The 18,033-nt window shown below is 53.1% G+C and overlaps 1 protein-coding gene across 2 annotated transcripts in view; it reads right to left on the bottom strand.

Moving 5' to 3' along the window:
* Positions 1 to 500: 500 nt before the first annotated feature.
* NHSL2 (NHS like 2) overlaps positions 501 to 18,033 on the bottom strand; it is a 170,792-nt gene continuing 153,259 nt past the window's right edge. For both annotated transcript variants that reach the window (XM_031944618.1, XM_031944619.1), the window contains exons 5-8: positions 16,182 to 16,313; positions 12,327 to 14,636; positions 11,551 to 11,683; positions 501 to 7,980 (exon numbers count right to left, since the gene is read on the bottom strand). In XM_031944618.1, coding sequence (XP_031800478.1) covers positions 7,671 to 7,980; positions 11,551 to 11,683; positions 12,327 to 14,636; positions 16,182 to 16,313 — 2,885 coding nt within the window. In that variant the 3' untranslated portion in view covers positions 501 to 7,670. The remainder of the gene's footprint in view (positions 7,981 to 11,550; positions 11,684 to 12,326; positions 14,637 to 16,181; positions 16,314 to 18,033) is intronic.

The following is an 18,033-nucleotide window of genomic DNA, read 5'->3' as shown; positions in this document are numbered from 1 at the left end:
TAAAAATCTTATTTCATCATCAAAGAATACACACTTTCTTATTCATATATTACCGGTCGGGCATTTGTTTGGGTTCATGAAGGAAAGAATGCTTTTGCCTTGATTGTTCATGGGCTCAAAGGATCATATATTGAGAGCTGGAAAGGACCTTAGAGAGGATGGGATCCAAACTTGGATCTGTCAACTGAGGAACTTGGGACTGAAAGAATTGAAAAAATTTGCCTAAGCAGTAAGTAGCAGAGGTAGGATTCGAATCCAGGTCCTCTGATTTTATCTGCAGTGCTCTCTCCTACGTGCCCTACGAAATCTTCAGGGACATCCTTAGTAAAGGGCAAAGTCCTCTCTGTGAGTTATTATGAGGATCTCCTCAGTTCCCATAGAGCAGGTCAATGGGAACACCCAGTGAGCAATTGGGTTCTCTCCATGGAGCCAGTGAGGAGGTCGTGAAGTTAGCTTTTCATAGAAATGGAACGGAAAAGATGGAAACAAGGAGCATGAGACGTAGAAAAAGAGAATATCACTTTTATTATCAGCCAGAGGAAACAGGATTAGACAATTTATAATGTAAAATTGATCAAGAAACACAGATGGTTTACATTCACTACCACATGGTCGCTATAAGTTTGGGCTGATGAGTACAGTGAGCACGATGCATGCCTAATAATCGATGGACTCAGAGACCAAAAAGCAAAGGGAGCAAAATGAAGTCCCATCTCCAGAGTGTGGCCAAGTCCCAGCCGGTAAAGGTGGGGATCATGGAGTACTTTGAGGTGGCAACCGGAGCAGCTCAGCCAAAGAGTGCACGAGACCCTCGAGGGCAGGATCCTCGTGGCTCCAGGCCTAGCATGTCGCCCGACCCACAGCAAGGACTTACACGGTTGCTGAATCGTTGAGCTGAAAGCAAGGGTTGTTATTGAATTTGACCAATTTCTATTGTTTTAACTAAGGCAGAAGTTGCAATCGAATACGCTTTTGCCTCTTCCTCCCGGGGACTGGCCATCCACATGAAAAGAAGAATGAAAAAAATTTCCCTGCCAAATGAGCCGACACCACTAAAAGGAGTTACCCCAGGAGCTTTGCAAGTCGTTTTACCTCGGTTTCCTTATCTGTGAGACAAGGAGGTCCCATCCAGCCCCGTGATTTTTTGAAATGGATGCGGCCTACAATGGAACTGATGATTTGCTGGCTGATCACAGGGCAGTCCGTCACGTGACATATATCTACGTGCTCCACTCTGCTTGAATTTACACCAGGGACTATCTGGGCTTTGGGGCGAGTGATAGATGGTTTCAGACTTAGCCCAAAGTAACGGGCAAAGGTGCAGTAGCCTGGACATAGAACCCTAAAGTTTGTCTAGTCTGATCATTCACCCTGTTCCGGAATTCCCTAGCTAACATTTCCCACAGATATCCCGGAGCCTCTGTTTGAACCTGTCCCCAAACTAGGAGCTCTCTATCCCCGGAAGTCCTTCTTTATCTTATTTTTCCCAGTACCCTTTACTCACTCCTCTTCCTTCTGTCTTGTGGGACTAAACTAAACACATCTCCTCCCGCGTCTACAGGACAGCCCCTGGCCAATGTGCTGGCAGTGACTCTTCCTCTGGACTCGGGCGCCCACTCGCCTTAACCGCTTCTCACAAGCCGCTTCCAGCCACCGTAACTAGCGATCTTGACACCTGGAACCATTCATGGAAGGGGAGGAGGAAACTCCGGCATGGGGTTGGATGGGGCCAGGGAGGAGCAGACTCACTGGGAATAGAGTTGTGGGGAGGAAGGATGCATCAGATATTCTGACCAAGAGATGCCAAGCTCATTTTTTTCTACACTTCAGATCAACAGTCTCTAAATTTCCATTCCCTGGGGCAAGGACCACGTTGCCCTGCCCTAGTCCTGGTTCTGCAGGATTTAGAGCTTTCTAGTTATCCGATCCCAGAGTCAGGAGAGGGGAGTGCAAAGGTCTGAGGGAGCCATCGTTTGCCTTGGGTCAAGAAAGCTTTTACTGCCTGTCAAGAATTGCTCTCCCTTATGCACACACAGAAAAACTGAGCTCAAAGGGCCTCCCTGAACTGGTGGCCGCAAACCCTCTCAACCCAATAGCGACACCACGAAGCGTCGAGTCTGTAGGCTGCGAACGCCTCGAGACTCAGATCCTGAAGAAGGGACACCGGGAGCCGTTTGAATTCCCCCTTTTCTGTTCTCGGCATTTCCATCCTCCCCCTTCTCCACACCTCCTTCAGGCAGAGAAATGGGCTCCTGCCCAGAAAAGCTGATTCACTACAGGATTCCCTTATGTTCACCCTGGGGCACCCACTTCATGTAGTGAGTCAGCTAGAAGCCCAGTAGCCTAATGAACAAAGGATCGCCTCACTCTGGCAAGTCATTCAGCAGCAGAGCGCTCAGATCTGGGAAATGGCGTTTACAAGACTCACCGGGAGCTCCTATCTTTTCACCTCGGCTTTTCGGGTCTCCTGTATTGGGGGAGGGGGGCAGGGAGGGCTCCGTTAGAATGCTCCCGACGGCCAGGGAACCCGAAGAAGGCCCCCAGCACACCGAGCAGCCCTCTTGTAAGTGAACTTAACGGGAAGACAGGGATCAAGTTGCACGGGAGGGGCAGGTTGGGAAGGGTTGTGATCGACAGCGTCCCACATATGTGAGGCCATTGAAACATCAGAGGATGTTCTGGATATGCTAGAGCCCTCTGCTGAAGCCTTGTGGCAGTTTGGAGCTGCCCCTGGGCTCTTGAAGGCAGTGCTAGCGGGGCCCGGACTCTGGGAGGGCCAAACAAGCTGGAAAAAGCGTGTCCACGTGGCCATTATAAATGGCCGGCGTTGCTAAGCATGGGGAGATTCAGCGGCAAAAAACTGGTAAGAGGTGGGGGAGGGAAATGGAGGTTTTTGGTCTCGGCAACTCATAAAAGACCCCCTGGGTCTAATGGGGCACCGAGAGGTTGCCATCTGCACTGTACATACACTGATGACCTCGTGGTCACTTTGGTTCTGTTGGTCCCAGGAAGCTTCTGTCTGCTTGGAAGTTGTCCCAAGCTCCCTGATCACTGCTGGCGCCATTTACTTTGTTCCTCAAAAATAAAAAAAAATAAATCTCCCTTTCTCTCTCTCTCTCTCTCTCTCTCTCTCTCTCTCTCTCTCTCTTTCTCTCTCTCTCTCTCTCTCTCTCTCTCTCTCCCTGCTTCCCTCTCTTTCTCTGGCAAACCTATCTATGATTTGCTGATTTTGGTGTTTAAATAACCAATCTTGCCAAACTTTGGCCCAAACCGTTCTTATCTCTGTGAAAAACTATCTTTCCTGGCAGCGTCTCGCCACATGCGGGCAAAGGTAAGGGAGGGGGCTGGGGTTCGGGGCTGGGCACCTTTCCCCATCAATTTGACAGGAAGATAGAAATGCAAGGACCGCCAATGGCCACTCTGAAGGATATGGAGAAAGAAGAGTCGGGCGTTTCTGCGGGACTGGGGAAGCTCTGGCTAAATCGGATGGCTGCCCCCAAGGGGCCTGGACGGTGATGGGGCGATTCTACCCTTCCCACCAGGGACACTTGACAACTTTTGAAACCCTCCTGTTGTCTGAATGGAATGGAGAATGATCTTCCTTCCAGATTCACGACACAATTAACGACAGGTGCTCCCCGGCTTCTGGGCCCCCTGCTGAAAAGTCCCCGATAGACATGAGATGAGCTAGTAGAGGGCGTCACCTTAGCGCTCCTTCCTCCAGAGCAGGTTTTGCTAAAGAGGAAGGGAGAGCCTCTGAGGGCGCTGACCATCTGGGGAAAGGGAAGGTGGCTGAGGGAAAAACCAGGCAAACAGAAGACTCCAGCCACTTTGGCTTAGCCCAGCCTGGAAAGGAGAGGGTTCATGAAATATGCAATCAAACCGGACTTTCTATAACTCCCAGAATCCTGGTGACCAGGACCAGAGAGACCGTGTAGTCCGATCCCCTGATTAGCTAGATAAGGAGTTGAGCAGCTGGGAGAGGATTTGAACCCTGGCCTTTTTGACTGCCAAGCCAGGCCTCTCTTCCCTATGCCATACTGGTGGGCCCTGGTCAATAGAATGGAAACTCTGTGAGGTCGGGACCTCTCTTTATTTTTCCTTTTGTCTTTCTCTCTCTAGTACCTTAGCCCAGTGCGTTGCCCGTAGGAGGCACCGAACAAATGTTTAGCAGATTGGTTTGTCTTGGTCTTACCTGTCGAGACAGCGGACTGCCTGGACCATTACTCTTAAGGACACCGTTTCCTGATAAAATTAAGGGTTCACTAACACACAAACACAGGCATCGAACTGGGAACCAGGACCAGAAGCCTTTGCTTCCCAGATGATGTTTGATCCATCACTGAATGCTAAACAGAGGAGAAGCCACGACTGGCTCCTAGAATGGTCGGAGCTGGAAGAAACCTTGGAGATCATCAGAACCGACCCTTTCATTTTCCGGAGGAGCATACGGGTCCAGAGAAAGGAAAAGGCTGGTCCGAGGTCACACGGGTGGTCCGAGAGCTGCAGGGACCGCAGCTCGACGTCCACGTGTCCAACCCGGGCTTCTTCGCACCGTCCTGCCCGCGTCTCGCTGCCACTGATGGGGGGATGGATCATACCTAGCCGTAAAAACTGGAGCATGGATGGCAGCGGGAGGAAATCGGAGGGCGAGCGCCCTGCCTGCTGATGGCGAGTCTTTCCGTTGACTAGTTAATCTCTAAGGTGGGGAGGTACAAACAGATGGGCTTAGAACGATGGGTACAATCATATCAACACTGTTTTAGCGTATAAGCTCATACACGTATGTTCACAATGTAGTACAAGGCCATAAGGAGTCGGGTACGCACGAGTGCTTCCCTGAACATGTCGACGCTCCCAACTTGTGTCCGGACCGCAGGAAAGAAGGCCTTTGGAGCAGGAGAAATATGGTACATGAGCAGAGCGGTAATGAAGACAAAAGTCAGTTGAGCACGGTGGTCAATACAGTGTACAGTCCATCCATGGGGAGAGTCCCTCCGGCAGAGGGCTCAGGGGCCTCAAGCTGAGGGAAGGCAGGCCCCGAGAGAAGGGTGACACGGTGGCGGTCCCCTGGGGACGGTGACCCCAGCAGATGGCAGTGGAGGCTGGAGAGGTCCACTATCCAAGGTTCGGGAAGAGCGTTCACTAAGGAGAGGAAGCATGGCTTCCCCCTCCCCTCGATGTGGGCACGTCAGGTCACCCCGTATTAGTTCTGGTTCTTTGCCTGAGGCAGAAGACCTTGGCTTGGGCCCTAGCTCTACCGTTAATTAGTTGCTGCATTTGTTTGATCCCCCTTGATTTCCTCCTCCCTAAAATGTGTGCAAGTGTGTGTGTGCGCAAGTGTGTGTGTGTGTGTGTGTGTGTGTGTGTGTGTGTGTGTGAGTCTGTTTGCACTAACAACCTTCTTCCCAGTGGTGCTACCCCAAAGAAACGGGAGTTGTTGCAACAACCGGTCCCGCTAAGTCAAGAAAGCGTGGGCTTCGAGCTAGCTGGCGCCCTGCCTTCTGCAGAGGAGGGGAAGGCTTTGCACAAGCAGGAGGCAGCAGAACCAGCATTCTAAGCCAGGGCCCCCGACTCTGAGCCCAGGAGGTGGGAGCCAAAGATACAGAAGGGCCACAACCACACCAGGATATCTGTGTTCCTCTAGTGCCCACAAGTTGGCGCCAGAGGCAGTGCCCCGGTTTGAGCTTGGGGCTGCAGAGAGGGAAGCCGTTGCAAATCTGCACCACCCACAGCCACTTTTCTCCAGTTACTAAAGGCCAAAGAGCCCCACTAGAGAGAGACTGGGAGAGCGGGAGTCAAGTCTGCCAGGCTGGAGGCCACCCAGAGCCACTCAGATGGCCAAAGTGTCCTAGGGGTGCTTCATATTGGGTTGGAAATCACAGGGCCCACCCTCATCAAGCCCCGCACAACTTGGGGGTGTGCCTACTATATGGTGGGCACCCTGGCCTGCCGAGTCGGCCCTCCGTCTGCCGGAATCGGTTCTGCTCTCCGTCCCTCGTCTGGGGACGAGAGAGGTGGGCTCGGCACCTCCCTAGGACAAGGGGCAGCGAGGGTTCAATCGGGTTGTGTAGCTGAGGCCTTTGGGCCGTCACGGGGGAGTGGGCTTCTCTCTCCCCCATGGAGGAGTTTCCCTTCAGCCGGCGATAGCGCGGTGCTCTCAGTGGCAGGAGAGGCCCCATAGATGGGGGGATCCAGGGTGAGCTGTTCTGCGACCACGGGGGATCCCATCAGACAAGTAGCGTGGCCTGTTCATCTGCCACGGAGCAGGAAGAAGGTTATGACTGCTGGGAGGCCATTTAGGGTTTGCAGTACTTCTGCTGAACACTTGTCCGTGGGGAAGGCGATACCCGCCTCACTCTAAAACATTCTCCAGCTGCTGCTTCTCCCCCTGGTCTTCTTCTTGTTTCTTCCCTAGCCACGGGCCCCAGCTGCCTTTCCCCATTTGGTCGTCACCAGCCAGAAATGTTATTTGTTCAGAACTAGGGCAAGGCAACTGGGGCTTTGGGCCAGGATACCAGAACCTCAAGGGTGCTGACCTCCCTTGGAAACAAGGACACATAACACCGAATTAGTAAAAATACTTGACTAAAATAGGAACGCTCCCTTTAGATCGGCATCATGTTGCTTGAATATTCCCTCTCTCTAAAATTTGTTTTCTGAGCAGCATCTTCTTTATCTTTTTTTTTTTTTTAAATATCACAATAGAAACTGAATGGTCTTGGCCAAGTTGACTATATCTCTTATCTTCATTTATGTTGGCGTCCTTTCACTTCCTTCCTTCCACCTCTACCCTTTGAATTTTCCGTAAATGAAAGCGGATGCAGCATTAGCAGGGACTTCCAGTGCGCTCACTGGATTTCGGCACAGATCCTAGCTGTCCCTTGCTGTCACTGGGGACCAACGTCTGAAATGGCATCGGGCCGTCCCAGAGAGGCGCTTTGAAGGAACCAGCGGTTGCCACTTCGGACAAGCTTGGTTCCTCCAAAGCAATCCAAACGGAAGCGACCCTAGTTGGCCGTCTGGGCCCAAACCAAAATATAGAGATTTGTTTGGTCTCGTCACCCTGATCTCCGTATAGAAAAGCAAACCGAAAAAGATAGGACATCGAAGGAGAGAGGAACGACATCCACGATTTGCGTCATTGAACCCGACGACTCCATCGGGGAGGATTCGTAGGGAGGCCCCAAAGAAGTCAGTCCTTCTGGCATCTCCACGCTGGAGAGGAGAGCGTTAGAGCAGGACGGGGGAATGGAAGGGACCCTGCCGCCCACCGCTCGTGGCCAGACTGGACAGCCTCTTCTGTGGAGCCTTCCGCCGAATCGGCTCCACGTCAAGAAACGAGCCTTGTGGGAGAAGAGGTCGTCCGTGAGTCTCCCACACGGGGCCTGTGCCCTTGCTCAAAAGACAGAAACACTAGGGGATCATCAGTGGTCAATAATGACAGAACTGTAAGAATCAGACCTCAGATGTCGGGAGTTCATCACAATTTTGCTAGTCTGAGCTCAAGATGAGGAAGGCTGGAGACGTTCCCCCAAAGTCCAGATCGTCCAGGTTCTAAGTTAATGTCAGGTCGTTGTCAATGTTCCGTCGGTCATTTTCATCTTTTTCACGGTTGCCTTTCAGAAGTCTTTCCCGGCTTCCCATCCCCACAGCCACCTCAGAGCTGCTTAGGTACCGGGCACGTTGCTGCTGTCTTGGTCCTCGGCAAACTCCGTGACGACTCGGCGCGCCAGGGGATTGGTGGTCTTGAGCAGCTCCGCCGCTGACGGCCGGGAGCCCACGCTACTCTTGCTCCCCTTCTTTTGGAGTAGAGCCTTAAAATCTTCATTTCTGCTGGTGGTTCGACTGCCGCCGCCTGTGGCGGCAGCCTCGCTGGCTGCCGGAGCAGCCGGGTTCTTGGCCATCGGATGGGAACTCAGTCTGCCGCTGGCGAAGGCCTCGCCGGGCTCCTTCCAGCCAAGCAGCTTCCTCTTAGATCTAAAAAAGGCAAGTAGGGTTGGTGAGAAGTTATTGAAGAAGAGGTTATCGAGGGGCTCCCGGCTATCCTCCATATACAATATTCTAGCTTCCGCTTCTCTGCCTTTCCTGGGCTCTTCCCGCCAGCGGAAACCCTTGCCCTCATTACCTGGGCATCCTACAAATTACCTTCTTTAGGAGTCCCTCCCTGATCCCCCAGTTATTGCGTGCTCCCCTCCGCCTCCACCCTGTACGTGGACATCCGCCCCTCCCTGTATGTCTGCTCCTTGAAGGCAGGAGCCTTTATTTTACCGTCTTTGTGCTCCTCGCACAGTATGTAGCCCCATGATGGAGACTCAGAAAAGACTGACTGAACTGAGTTGAATTAAACTGATGTGCCTGGTTCTCTGACCGCCCCCTCTGGGGAAAGCTTAAGTCATCCGTGGCAGCCCTGATGCGTGGCCTTGTGCTTTAGCTCTGGCTTTCCAAGGAGCCAGATGGGAAACCCAGAAGGAAGCGGCAGGCCCGCCTCGTCACTCAGCGTTCACTACAGGGAGGAGGAGAGAGTGTCTTGGAGAGCTGGAGCCACTTCAGACCCACAGAAGCCAAGTAGGAAAAGCAAACTTCAGAAATCTGCAAGTACCACAACCTAAGGCTTGGCTGATTGGGTTTTTTTTTTTTTAAATTTAGACTTAAGAAGGTGATGAATAAATGTTAATAATGTAGATTCAATGTAAAAAGTGTACAGGGGTATATATTTTTAGGAAAGCCGGTCGTTAAATATTTACCAGCAGACTCCTGGCAGGTGGGCGGGGCCCTGCTCACGCCAGGCAAAGGCAAGGAGCAAGTAGGCTCCTGATTTGTTGTACTGGTTACCTTGCACAGATCACCCGGACTCTCTTGACTGTAACGGGACAGCCAGATGTGGCCTGGGCTTCAAAGTGGCTAGAGGATGGGAGCTTGCCAGCTGCTCAAATCTATTCTAGTCCAGCCTCCATACTTTGTGAGAAGAAGGGGCTGAAGTTTGGAGGGGGGGACTGACTTGCCCAGTCCGCAGCAGATTTACTGCACATGTGAGTTTGTCCCGTCTTTCTCTTTTATCGTCTTCCCCGTTGAAGACAGAGATAGATAGATATAGATACGGACATAGATATAGACATAGATATAGATATGGATATAGATAGATATGGAGATCAATAGGGTCCCGAGACTGGGCGGGGAGAGAATGTGGCATTGGGAAGCAGGAACCAGCTTCCCCTGAGGTATTGAAATGGCCCAGTTTGATGGCGCTGCTTTAACCTCTGAAGTGTCCCTTGGGCCCAGCCCCTCAGTCTCAGATGGCGTCATCAAAAGACAAGTTGGGGAGGCCTGATTTCCCTGTGTAATATCAGTCTCCAGGAGTAGGGATACCCCCTAAAGAGCCTCAACTTGCTTTAATGACTTTGACATCTTTTATCTCTACCCTTCCAGGAATTTTTCACTCCTGTTTTCTTTTTTGTTTTTCTTTTCTTTTCTTTTTTAAATCCCCCCCCAATTCTATATAAAAGCCATTTTTCACATTCACTTTTTTAAAGCTTTGAGTACCCATTCTATCTTTCCCTCCCTCTCTTCCTCCCCCCTCCCTGAGACAATAAGATACCAATTGTACACATGCCATCGTGCAAAACATTTCCATAGTTGTTATTTTGGGGAAGAAAACTGGAACCAAAAAAATGAAAGAAGGAAAGAAGGGGAAAAATAGGAAGCTTCAGTCTGTATTCAGATGCCACCAGTCCTTTCTCTGGATGGATTTTCAGGGACTGGGCCCAGGTTGATGTTGACCTTTGGGGCCCCGGCAAGCAATCTGGGGCCACGGGTACAGTTAATGGTGACTCTGAGATCCGTTTCTGGGGTTTCAACCAAGAGATGGCAGCCTCTTGTCTCCAAACTATAAGGGAGAGAGTTATATCTCCTGTCCATCTCAATGAATATAAGCAGCGCAAGGGCTCTGTATAGTTTTCAAGGTCTAAATGATGACCGATACCCAGGATCTCTTTACAAGATGTGGAGCTCTTTGATTGGGTCAAGAAAAGAAACAGCCGATTGGCTAATGAAACAAGCTCACCTGCCTCTGGAGCCTTTACATGGTTGCAAAAAATTCAGGACTGGAGGCCCCTGTGCTCAGGAGCTGCCCGCCTCCACCTCTGAACCTGGAGACTTCCACTGCTCACCCACGGCTGAACTTTGTCCCGCCATTTAAAACTCCAAAGGGGCAGAGGAAGCGCGTTCGCTTAGCCAATCAGCCGGTCCCTTCTTGACCCAATCAAAGAGGCTCATACCTCACAAAGAGATCCCCGGGCACGTCAGCTTGTGAACAAGAAAGCTTGGAGATTTCATGTGCCCTTACACTTGGGGTAGCTGGGGCTAGAAACACTCCCGCTGCTCCCCCTCCATTGAGATAGTTTAGCTTCTGGGTCCCAACTGGATTTTCTGACGAGTGACTCTTTGGGGACATTTCCTGTCCCGCTCACACAGCTGTGTCACCTTCGGCACCATTTCCTCCCATTAACTCGACCATCCTTTTAAGCTGGAAGAGCACAGCGACAGATGTTAGCATAACATCTGTTGAACTGAAGCGAATTGAATTGTCCAAATTCTATGCTTGGTCTTTCGGACCTTTCACCCCTTGGCTCCAAAGTGCTTTGCTGGCTTTCCTTCCTGTGGTCTGCAGTCTAACCCAATGCACCCTCTCGCTTTTCCTCCCACGAGGCGTCTCCTGTCTTTCCATTTCATAGGGCCAACTCAAGGGCCACCTTCTCCATGAAGCCTTTCTCGGATCCCTCCAACTCCTAGCGCCTTCCCCCCTCAAATTATCTTGATTCATTTTGTAACTTGCTCTCACCCCGGAGAAAACGTGACCTTCTGGAGGCCCGTGGGATATTGCCTTTATATCCCCACTGCCTAGCACTGTACCTAGCACATAGTAGGTGCTTAATGAATCCACATCGATCATGTTTGACGATATAGACCGTCAGTCTCCTTTCCGCACCGTACCTTAACCCTGGGAAAACAGAGGCCAGATTTCCTTATTGGTGGATGTACACCCCCACATGGGAAGAAATCATCCTGGCAAACCCAGAATCACAGAGTATGAGAGCTGGAAGTGACTTCAATGACCTGTAGTCCAACTAGAGAAAGGATCCCCATGATAACTCAGTTGCCCATGTGTTCTCCAGTCTCTGCATGGAGACCCTAACATGAGAGGGGACTCGCTAACCCCCGAGGCTGCCCATTGCCCTTTGGGATAGCTCTAGCCCTTAGGGAGTTCTTCCTGCTGTGGAGCCTGAACTTCCACCTATGATCCTTGATTCTCCTTTCTGAAGCTGAGCAGAAAACAAATTGAACACAGTAAGTGTACAAGAGGGGACATTTTTTGTGTGTGTGTATGTATGGGGGAGGTCAGCTTAGGGGGAAGAGTCATTGAGAAGGAAGAGCAGTGTAAGAAAAGCATCGAGAGCACACTTAAGAGAAGCAGGCAGTTGTTCCACCAGCTGAGGGAGCAAAGGGCTGGGCTGTGTGCTTTTCAGTAAAAGTGGGGCCCCGAGCTCTGACCTGTGAATGACTGTGAATAAGTCCTCAGTTGTGCGAGATGCCACAAACACGTCATCATCGTCTTCCGCGATGGATTCCGCCGTCTTGTCGCTCGCAAAACCTTTTTCTTCAGTGCTCTGTTCCGGGCCACTTCCTGAGGTAGAGAGAAAGTGAGTTAGGGAATGGACCCACAATCCCCCTCCCTCCCCCCCGCCGATTCCTGTCTTTCAGCAGAGACTCTCTGGGGTTGCCCTGCTCCTCCCCTGCCCAAGGTGGCCTTCCCCTAGTAGAGCCTGGGAGTTGGGGCCATGGCCTAGACCGAGAAGATGGCTCTCTTTGCCAGAGGCGAATGAGGAGGACTTCCATTTCTCAAAGGTTCCCTTCCGCCTGTTCAGCGGTTAGGATGTACCGCCGGATGGACGTGGGGCTCTTCCCATTAGGGGTTAACTCCTGGACACCAGGGACCGTTTGGGCCCTTGCTCCATGGCCCTAGCGATGAGCCTTGAGGGAGTACTTCATCAGTGCTCATTGATGAGTGTTGACTTCCCAATCTTTGCCCTCTAAGTTCAAATATAGAGGAGCCCAAAGCAAACCTCGGGTGTCTATCTCTCACTGACTCGTCCCCTTGGAACGAGGACCGTGGTGGTCCCGTTAGGGCCTCTCTAGAGTGATCCAGATCCCCTAGCCAGACTGTGTGTCTCAGAATTGACCCGCTCACTCCGGGCCCAAGACCGCCATTAGTGGCTGCTCGGCTTACGGGCTGCACTGGGCACAACGAAAGTACGGTAGTCACTGACCTGGCAGGCTTGTCTCGATCCCACCGTCGGATGGCGGCTTAGAGGGCTCCTCCTTGGTATCGGCAGCCCGTAAGCCGTTGGGGCCCGGCTGCGAGTTGACGTCTTCATCCAGGGTGATGATGGGACTGGGAGCCAGCTTTGGCTCACCCGCGTTGGCCCCCAGCTGAGGCAGGGGCAAGGCTGCGGGCAGGTGCAGCACGCTAGGCTTCTTCGGCACCGGAGGGGGGATCTTGCTTCTCCTTCTCTCCGCCTCGCTCGCGCTCTGGACGCCAACCCTCTCTGGCAGGGACCTCATCTTGGGGCGCTCCTCGTCCAGGGTCCCCGCCACTGGGCTCTGGCTGTTCGGGCTTCTGAGAGCCTTTGGTTTCCGTACAACCATGTAGATATCCTGAGGGGAGGGCCTGGTCTGGCCGCTTGTGTTCTCAGTAGTCAGGAGCAAGGTGGGGGAAGTTGGGAGAGGCTCCTTGGGAACGAGGCTCTGGGGCCTTTTGGCCACCGGGGGCTTCTCGGCCACCGGGGGTTTCTCAGCCACCGGGGGCTTCTCGGCCACGGGGGGCTTCTCGGCCAGCGGGGGCTTCTCGGCCAGCGGGGGCTTTACCTTTCGCTCCGGCGGAGTGAAGACTTCCAGGCTGGGCTCCTCCGCCGGATCCGGGCTCTCCACGTCATCTTCTGGCTCCGACTTGCTGATTGACCTCAGGCGGATGGAGCGCAGGTCAGACTGGGTGACCACGGGCATTATGGGCTGGTTGGGGCCGCTCTTCTGGGCCAGCTTTGCTCCAAAGGTGGAGTCTGAATGATGGCGGCTCACCTTGGCTTTGCCCCGCAGGGAAATCTTCATCCCTGACGCATCCAGGAGGGCCGGAGGGGTCAGCGGGAGGTCAAACGACAGCTGCGACTTGGGACTCTTCTCCATCGGTGACGTCGGAGGCAAGGACGACTTCCTCTCCGGGACCACCGGTCGGACCCGGCCGCCGCCGCCCGTGTGAGGTAAATGACCCAGCGTCGTGGACGTGCCGGGAACCGTGGGGGTGGGGGTCTCAGACTGACTGGAGTAGCCGCTGGAAGGCGACATCAGCCCCGTGGGCCGCCCGGGGGACGACACTTCCCGGGCTTCGGTCTCGGTGGAGAGCTGGGAGGGCGTGGTGGCCCTGGAGGTGGAAGGGGAAGTCAGAGACTCGGAGCTGCCCCTCACTTGCACGCACTCAATCACTGTGGTCCCGGTGGCGGTGCTGGAGCTGGACAGGGAGCGGTAGGGGTCGCTGGACTTCCAGTCGGGGAGATACCAGTGATGGGAGAAGTGGGGGCCTTCTGTCTCCCGTAGAAGAGGCACAGCTGGGTGGCCCTGAGCGTCTGCGGAGGAAAAATGACGCCCCTGGTGTTCAAGGGGGAGGCAGAGGCTCCTGGGCCTCTGGTCCTTGGCCAAGGCCGGCCCGGCTTCCTTCTGGAGGACGGCCTCGTCTTTGACCAGGGAGACGCTGCGCATCGGGGGCAAAGGCTTCTTTTTGGCCTTTTTCAGGGAGATGCTCTTGGACCTTCTCGGTCTGGGCTCGGCTCCGATGGAGGAGACGTTGTCCGTACTGGCGCTGCCTTCTGAGCTGGCGCTGGGGTAGGCCAGGGTGCTGGCTTCGCTGCCCTGCTGGTCCTCCGCACAGCCACCGTCCACTGAGCACACGGAGCCTGAGTCCGTGGGCACGGACAGTGACCTCTCTCGGAATCTACAGGCACTTGGGTCTGACTCTATCCTCGAGGGCCCCCCTTCCCCCAGCTTACCACCAGCAAGGGCCCCCCCTTTGTAGTCCTTCTCTGGCTCTCGGCTTCTTGGAGCGGGGAACCTGGGGCAGCAGGCCGCTCCGCCGATCCCCGCCTGGTCGTCCTGAGCGAGCGGGACGGAGCCGCTGTCCCCCAAGTTCTCGGGGCTGAGGGCGTTGCGAGAGCCCTTGGGAACGCAGGCTGAAGGATATTTCCCATTTTCTTTGACCTGACCGCACTCTCCAGGGGCAGGGCTGGACGGGCTCGTGTAATCAAAGCAGCTTCCTTTCCACGGAGGAGAGAAGGTCGAATCCTTTGGTCCATTGCAGGAAGAGGGGACGCTGTACACCATCCCCATGCCCTCCATGCTGGGTGAAAGCGGGCCACCCTGTGCCGGGCGAGACTCTCCTAGGTCACTGGGCGCCTTTCTCGGCACTGGAGAAATCACCTTCGGGGAACATATTTCGTGGCCGGCCGGCCCCCTTCCGTTGGCCACTTCGGGAGCCGTGCTCCAGGAGGCAGACTCTTTAGGGGCAGAGTACACTTGCCCGTTGCTCCGACCTGAGAATGGGAAAGGGAGAGTAACACAGTGTTAGTTCTGTCCCGGGGCCTGCATCCCCTGTCGGCTCACCAGTGTCAACAGGCCCAAACTCCTGAGACACCGGAGGGAGTCTCTGGCAATGGGCTGATGGGACTTCCTTGGCCTTGCCCTCCTAGGGATGAAGATTAGGACGGTCGAGGGTTTTCCCACAGCTCTGGGCGGCCGAGCGGCAGGATTCTGCCTGAAACTCTCGGCTCCGGAATCATTCCCGGGGCGGCCACTCGCTCCCTCGCTAAAAGCCTTGGATCACAAGTTGTTACAAATGAGTCGCGGGCTACACTGGGAAGGGACATCCTGTACAAACGGTCCAGCTCCCCTTGCCCCTCGTGGGCACTGAACCCAGTCTGGGAGTTACTTACACCAAAGACTTCTTGCATCTTTTGAGCCAAGAGAAAAGATTTTTCTAGAAAAGATCTGGCGAGGAGTCAGAAAGCGCCTCGGTTGTTCAAAAGGCCCAAAGTGTTTCAGGATCAGGGAAGGATTTTAACACTTAGGTCAGTGAGATGCCTCCAGAAGGAAGAGGAAATTCAAAATGGGGAAAGACTAGTGTCTCCCTGGCTCTGGGGCGTGTGCTGCTTCGCTCTTAAGGACACTCCCCTAATTTCACCATTTTCTTATTACTGAAATATAGATTTACAGGCGGTGGCCAAGGCTTCTTTTTGCCCTTTTTTTGGTTTATTTTTGTTTGCTGAGGCAATTGGGGTTAAGTGACTTGCCCTGAGTCACACAGCCAGGAAGGGTTAAGTGCCTGAGACCAGATTTGAACTCAGGTCCTCCTGATTTCAGGTCTGGTGCTCTAGCCACTGCACCACCCAGCTGCCCTTCTTTTTGCTCTTTTTGATAAGGAAGCATGCCCGCCACACTTCCAGGTGCAGCTAGAGCCAGATTCAAATGTCATTTGGTAATATTCAAAAAGTAAATAAATAGATAATATCAATATGTGGCCTGCAGGTGGCCATTTCTATTTGAGTTTGACCCCATGCTGTCAGAATCAGCCATTGAGGTAGGCCCAGAGAAGCCAAGCTAAGGGTCATGCGGGCAAGAGTAAGCAGCAAAGCTAGGTTTCTAACTCCAGAGCAGCTCTCTTTCCATTATACCATCGCCGCGCTTCTCCCATTTGTAGACAACGTATTCAAATGAAGTGGAAAGAAATGAGAACTTCCCTAGTTAAGACCAAATTAGCTCAATCCCTTTTTGGCCTCTCACACTCGATCCAGGGATTTGCCAGAAGGGATTGTGGGTGCAAATGCCATGGAGGGCTGGCAGGCTGCTCCCAGAAGTCCGGGGGGGGGGGCCTGGCCTTGTCCTTGGACACATTTGTGGCTTCCGCCTCTGACCTCTCCGAAACCTCGCCACTGCCGCTTCTCACGTGGCCATTCTATCACGGCCTGTTCCCCATCGTGTTCTCCCAGCCCCAGGGAGCAAGATAGGGGAAGTGGGGGGGGGGCAGAGGCAAAGCAGGCTCTGTGGGAAGGCCTTGCGCACAGGGCCACGGGGGAGATCACCTTGGTCTCGCAAGGAAAGATGAGGAAAGCCAATAATGGTGCGTCGCCGCCTCAGGGTCGACTTGGGGTTCACTGCGGTCTCCGTGTTAAACAAGGAGTGTCGCAAACTGGCGTGTTTATCAAACTGTTGTCCTGTAGTCAAAAGAAACACACTGGGTATATCATGGCTTCCTTCAAAAGCAGATAGAAATCAAATGGAGGCAGAACAAAGAGACGGGAGCAATAACGAGCAAGCACGAGCGGGCATCTGACAAGGTGGTGCCCTTCCTCCCCTCTTCCCAAATGGTCACTCTCCCATCCTCTGCACTAGCTTAGCTCCCCACCTCCCACCCCAGCTCACACATCCCACTGCCCCTTGACTTCATTGGCCATGACCTGGTATCTTAGGTGGTCCCGGGGGGAGGGATGGCTCTTGACTTTGCCCTGACTGCAAAGTGACTCAGCTCTCTCTCTGCAAACATCAACAGAGGGGGGAAGCCATCATGGTCACGCTTTCTAGAGCGACCCAGTCAAAGAAGCTGCTATACCCCAAAAGGCAGATTGAGTTTCTGTCTTAAAACCATCATGGCTAGGGTCTGATTCAAGTTAATGGCTATTTAGAGAGTAACCTCTTTTTCCTGTCACCTTAGAGTAGGATTTGCTAAAGTTTCAGTGTGAGACATGCTGATGAATTCTGGGAAGTGGAACGCCTGGGCCTGGGGGAAGGGCATGATGTCCTCATTCACGGCTTCTCAGGCTGGCAGCCATCTGGTTTCTCCACTCTCGCTTCTCTACTATGCTCATACTACCTCCTTCCTCTACTCTGCAGGCCGTGCGTCAGTCAGTCAATAAGCATCTAGTAAGCACTAGTGTCAGGCAGTGTGCCGAGCTCGGGGGGTACAAAGAAAGGCAAAAGACAGTCCCCGTTCTCAAGGAGCTCTCAAGTCGAAACAGTAGGACAATGTGCAGATAACTAGATGACGACAAGTTATGGGTAGGGTAGAGGGGAGGTAATCTCAATGGGGAGGCACTGAGACCAAGGAGGACCAGACAAGTTATGGGTAGGGTAGAGGGGAGGTAATCTCAATGGGGAGGCACTGAGACCAAGGAGGACCAGAAAAGGCTTCTGACAGAAGGCAGCCTTTTAGCTGAGTCTTGGAGGAAGCCGGGGAAGCGAGGAGGGAAAGAACTCCCTTTCGGCCTTCAGCAAATAGGATGGCAAGGAGGGCGATGTCATGTGATCACAAAGTGCTTAGAGGGGTTGCGATATATGTGAGAGCCAAATTAGGAAGAGCTGTAAAAGAAACAGGATCTTTGTATAAGAGAAGAAAGCAACTCGGGCATTACAATGAATCCAGGACCCCTTTGCAGCACCCCAAGTATCCCGATACTCTGGCTGGGAAAAAGTGTGAGAGGGCCCCAAGGGCTATGGTCAAGAACAACACAGGACCGGGGCTGGGTCTCACTTGCAGCATGTAGGAAGGGGAAAGGGGATCGTAATGAGAACATGATGTTTATTCTGCCGTGGCCAAGTAACTGTTATGTATGCTCAGGAGGGAGTCTGGTCTCTCTCCAAAGAAAGTAACTGAGGGGTCTGAGGACCTCCTCCTGACCCTCCTGATCTCCGGCGGGATGAAATACCCAGAAGTAACCGGAAGAAGAAGTAAAAACAAAAGAGAGGAAGGTCTGAAGAAGCAGAGGAAAATTCAGATGCATGTCAGGGGGTGGGAGGGCAGAAGAGAAAGGGATTCTGGTCCACCAGGAAGTTAAGGAGAGACCAGTAGCAATGACTCACAGAAGAATGTATTTGCCTGATGTCTTACAAATCTAATTAAATAGCAAAGCTGGGAAAAGGGAGAAAAGGGCTTCCACA

Source organism: Sarcophilus harrisii, chromosome X (assembly GCF_902635505.1).
Source record: "Sarcophilus harrisii chromosome X, mSarHar1.11, whole genome shotgun sequence".
In the NCBI taxonomy this organism is placed as follows: domain Eukaryota; kingdom Metazoa; phylum Chordata; class Mammalia; order Dasyuromorphia; family Dasyuridae; genus Sarcophilus; species Sarcophilus harrisii.
Note: the sequence above shows the minus strand (reverse complement) of the source record. Positions and strands in the feature narration are given on the sequence as shown.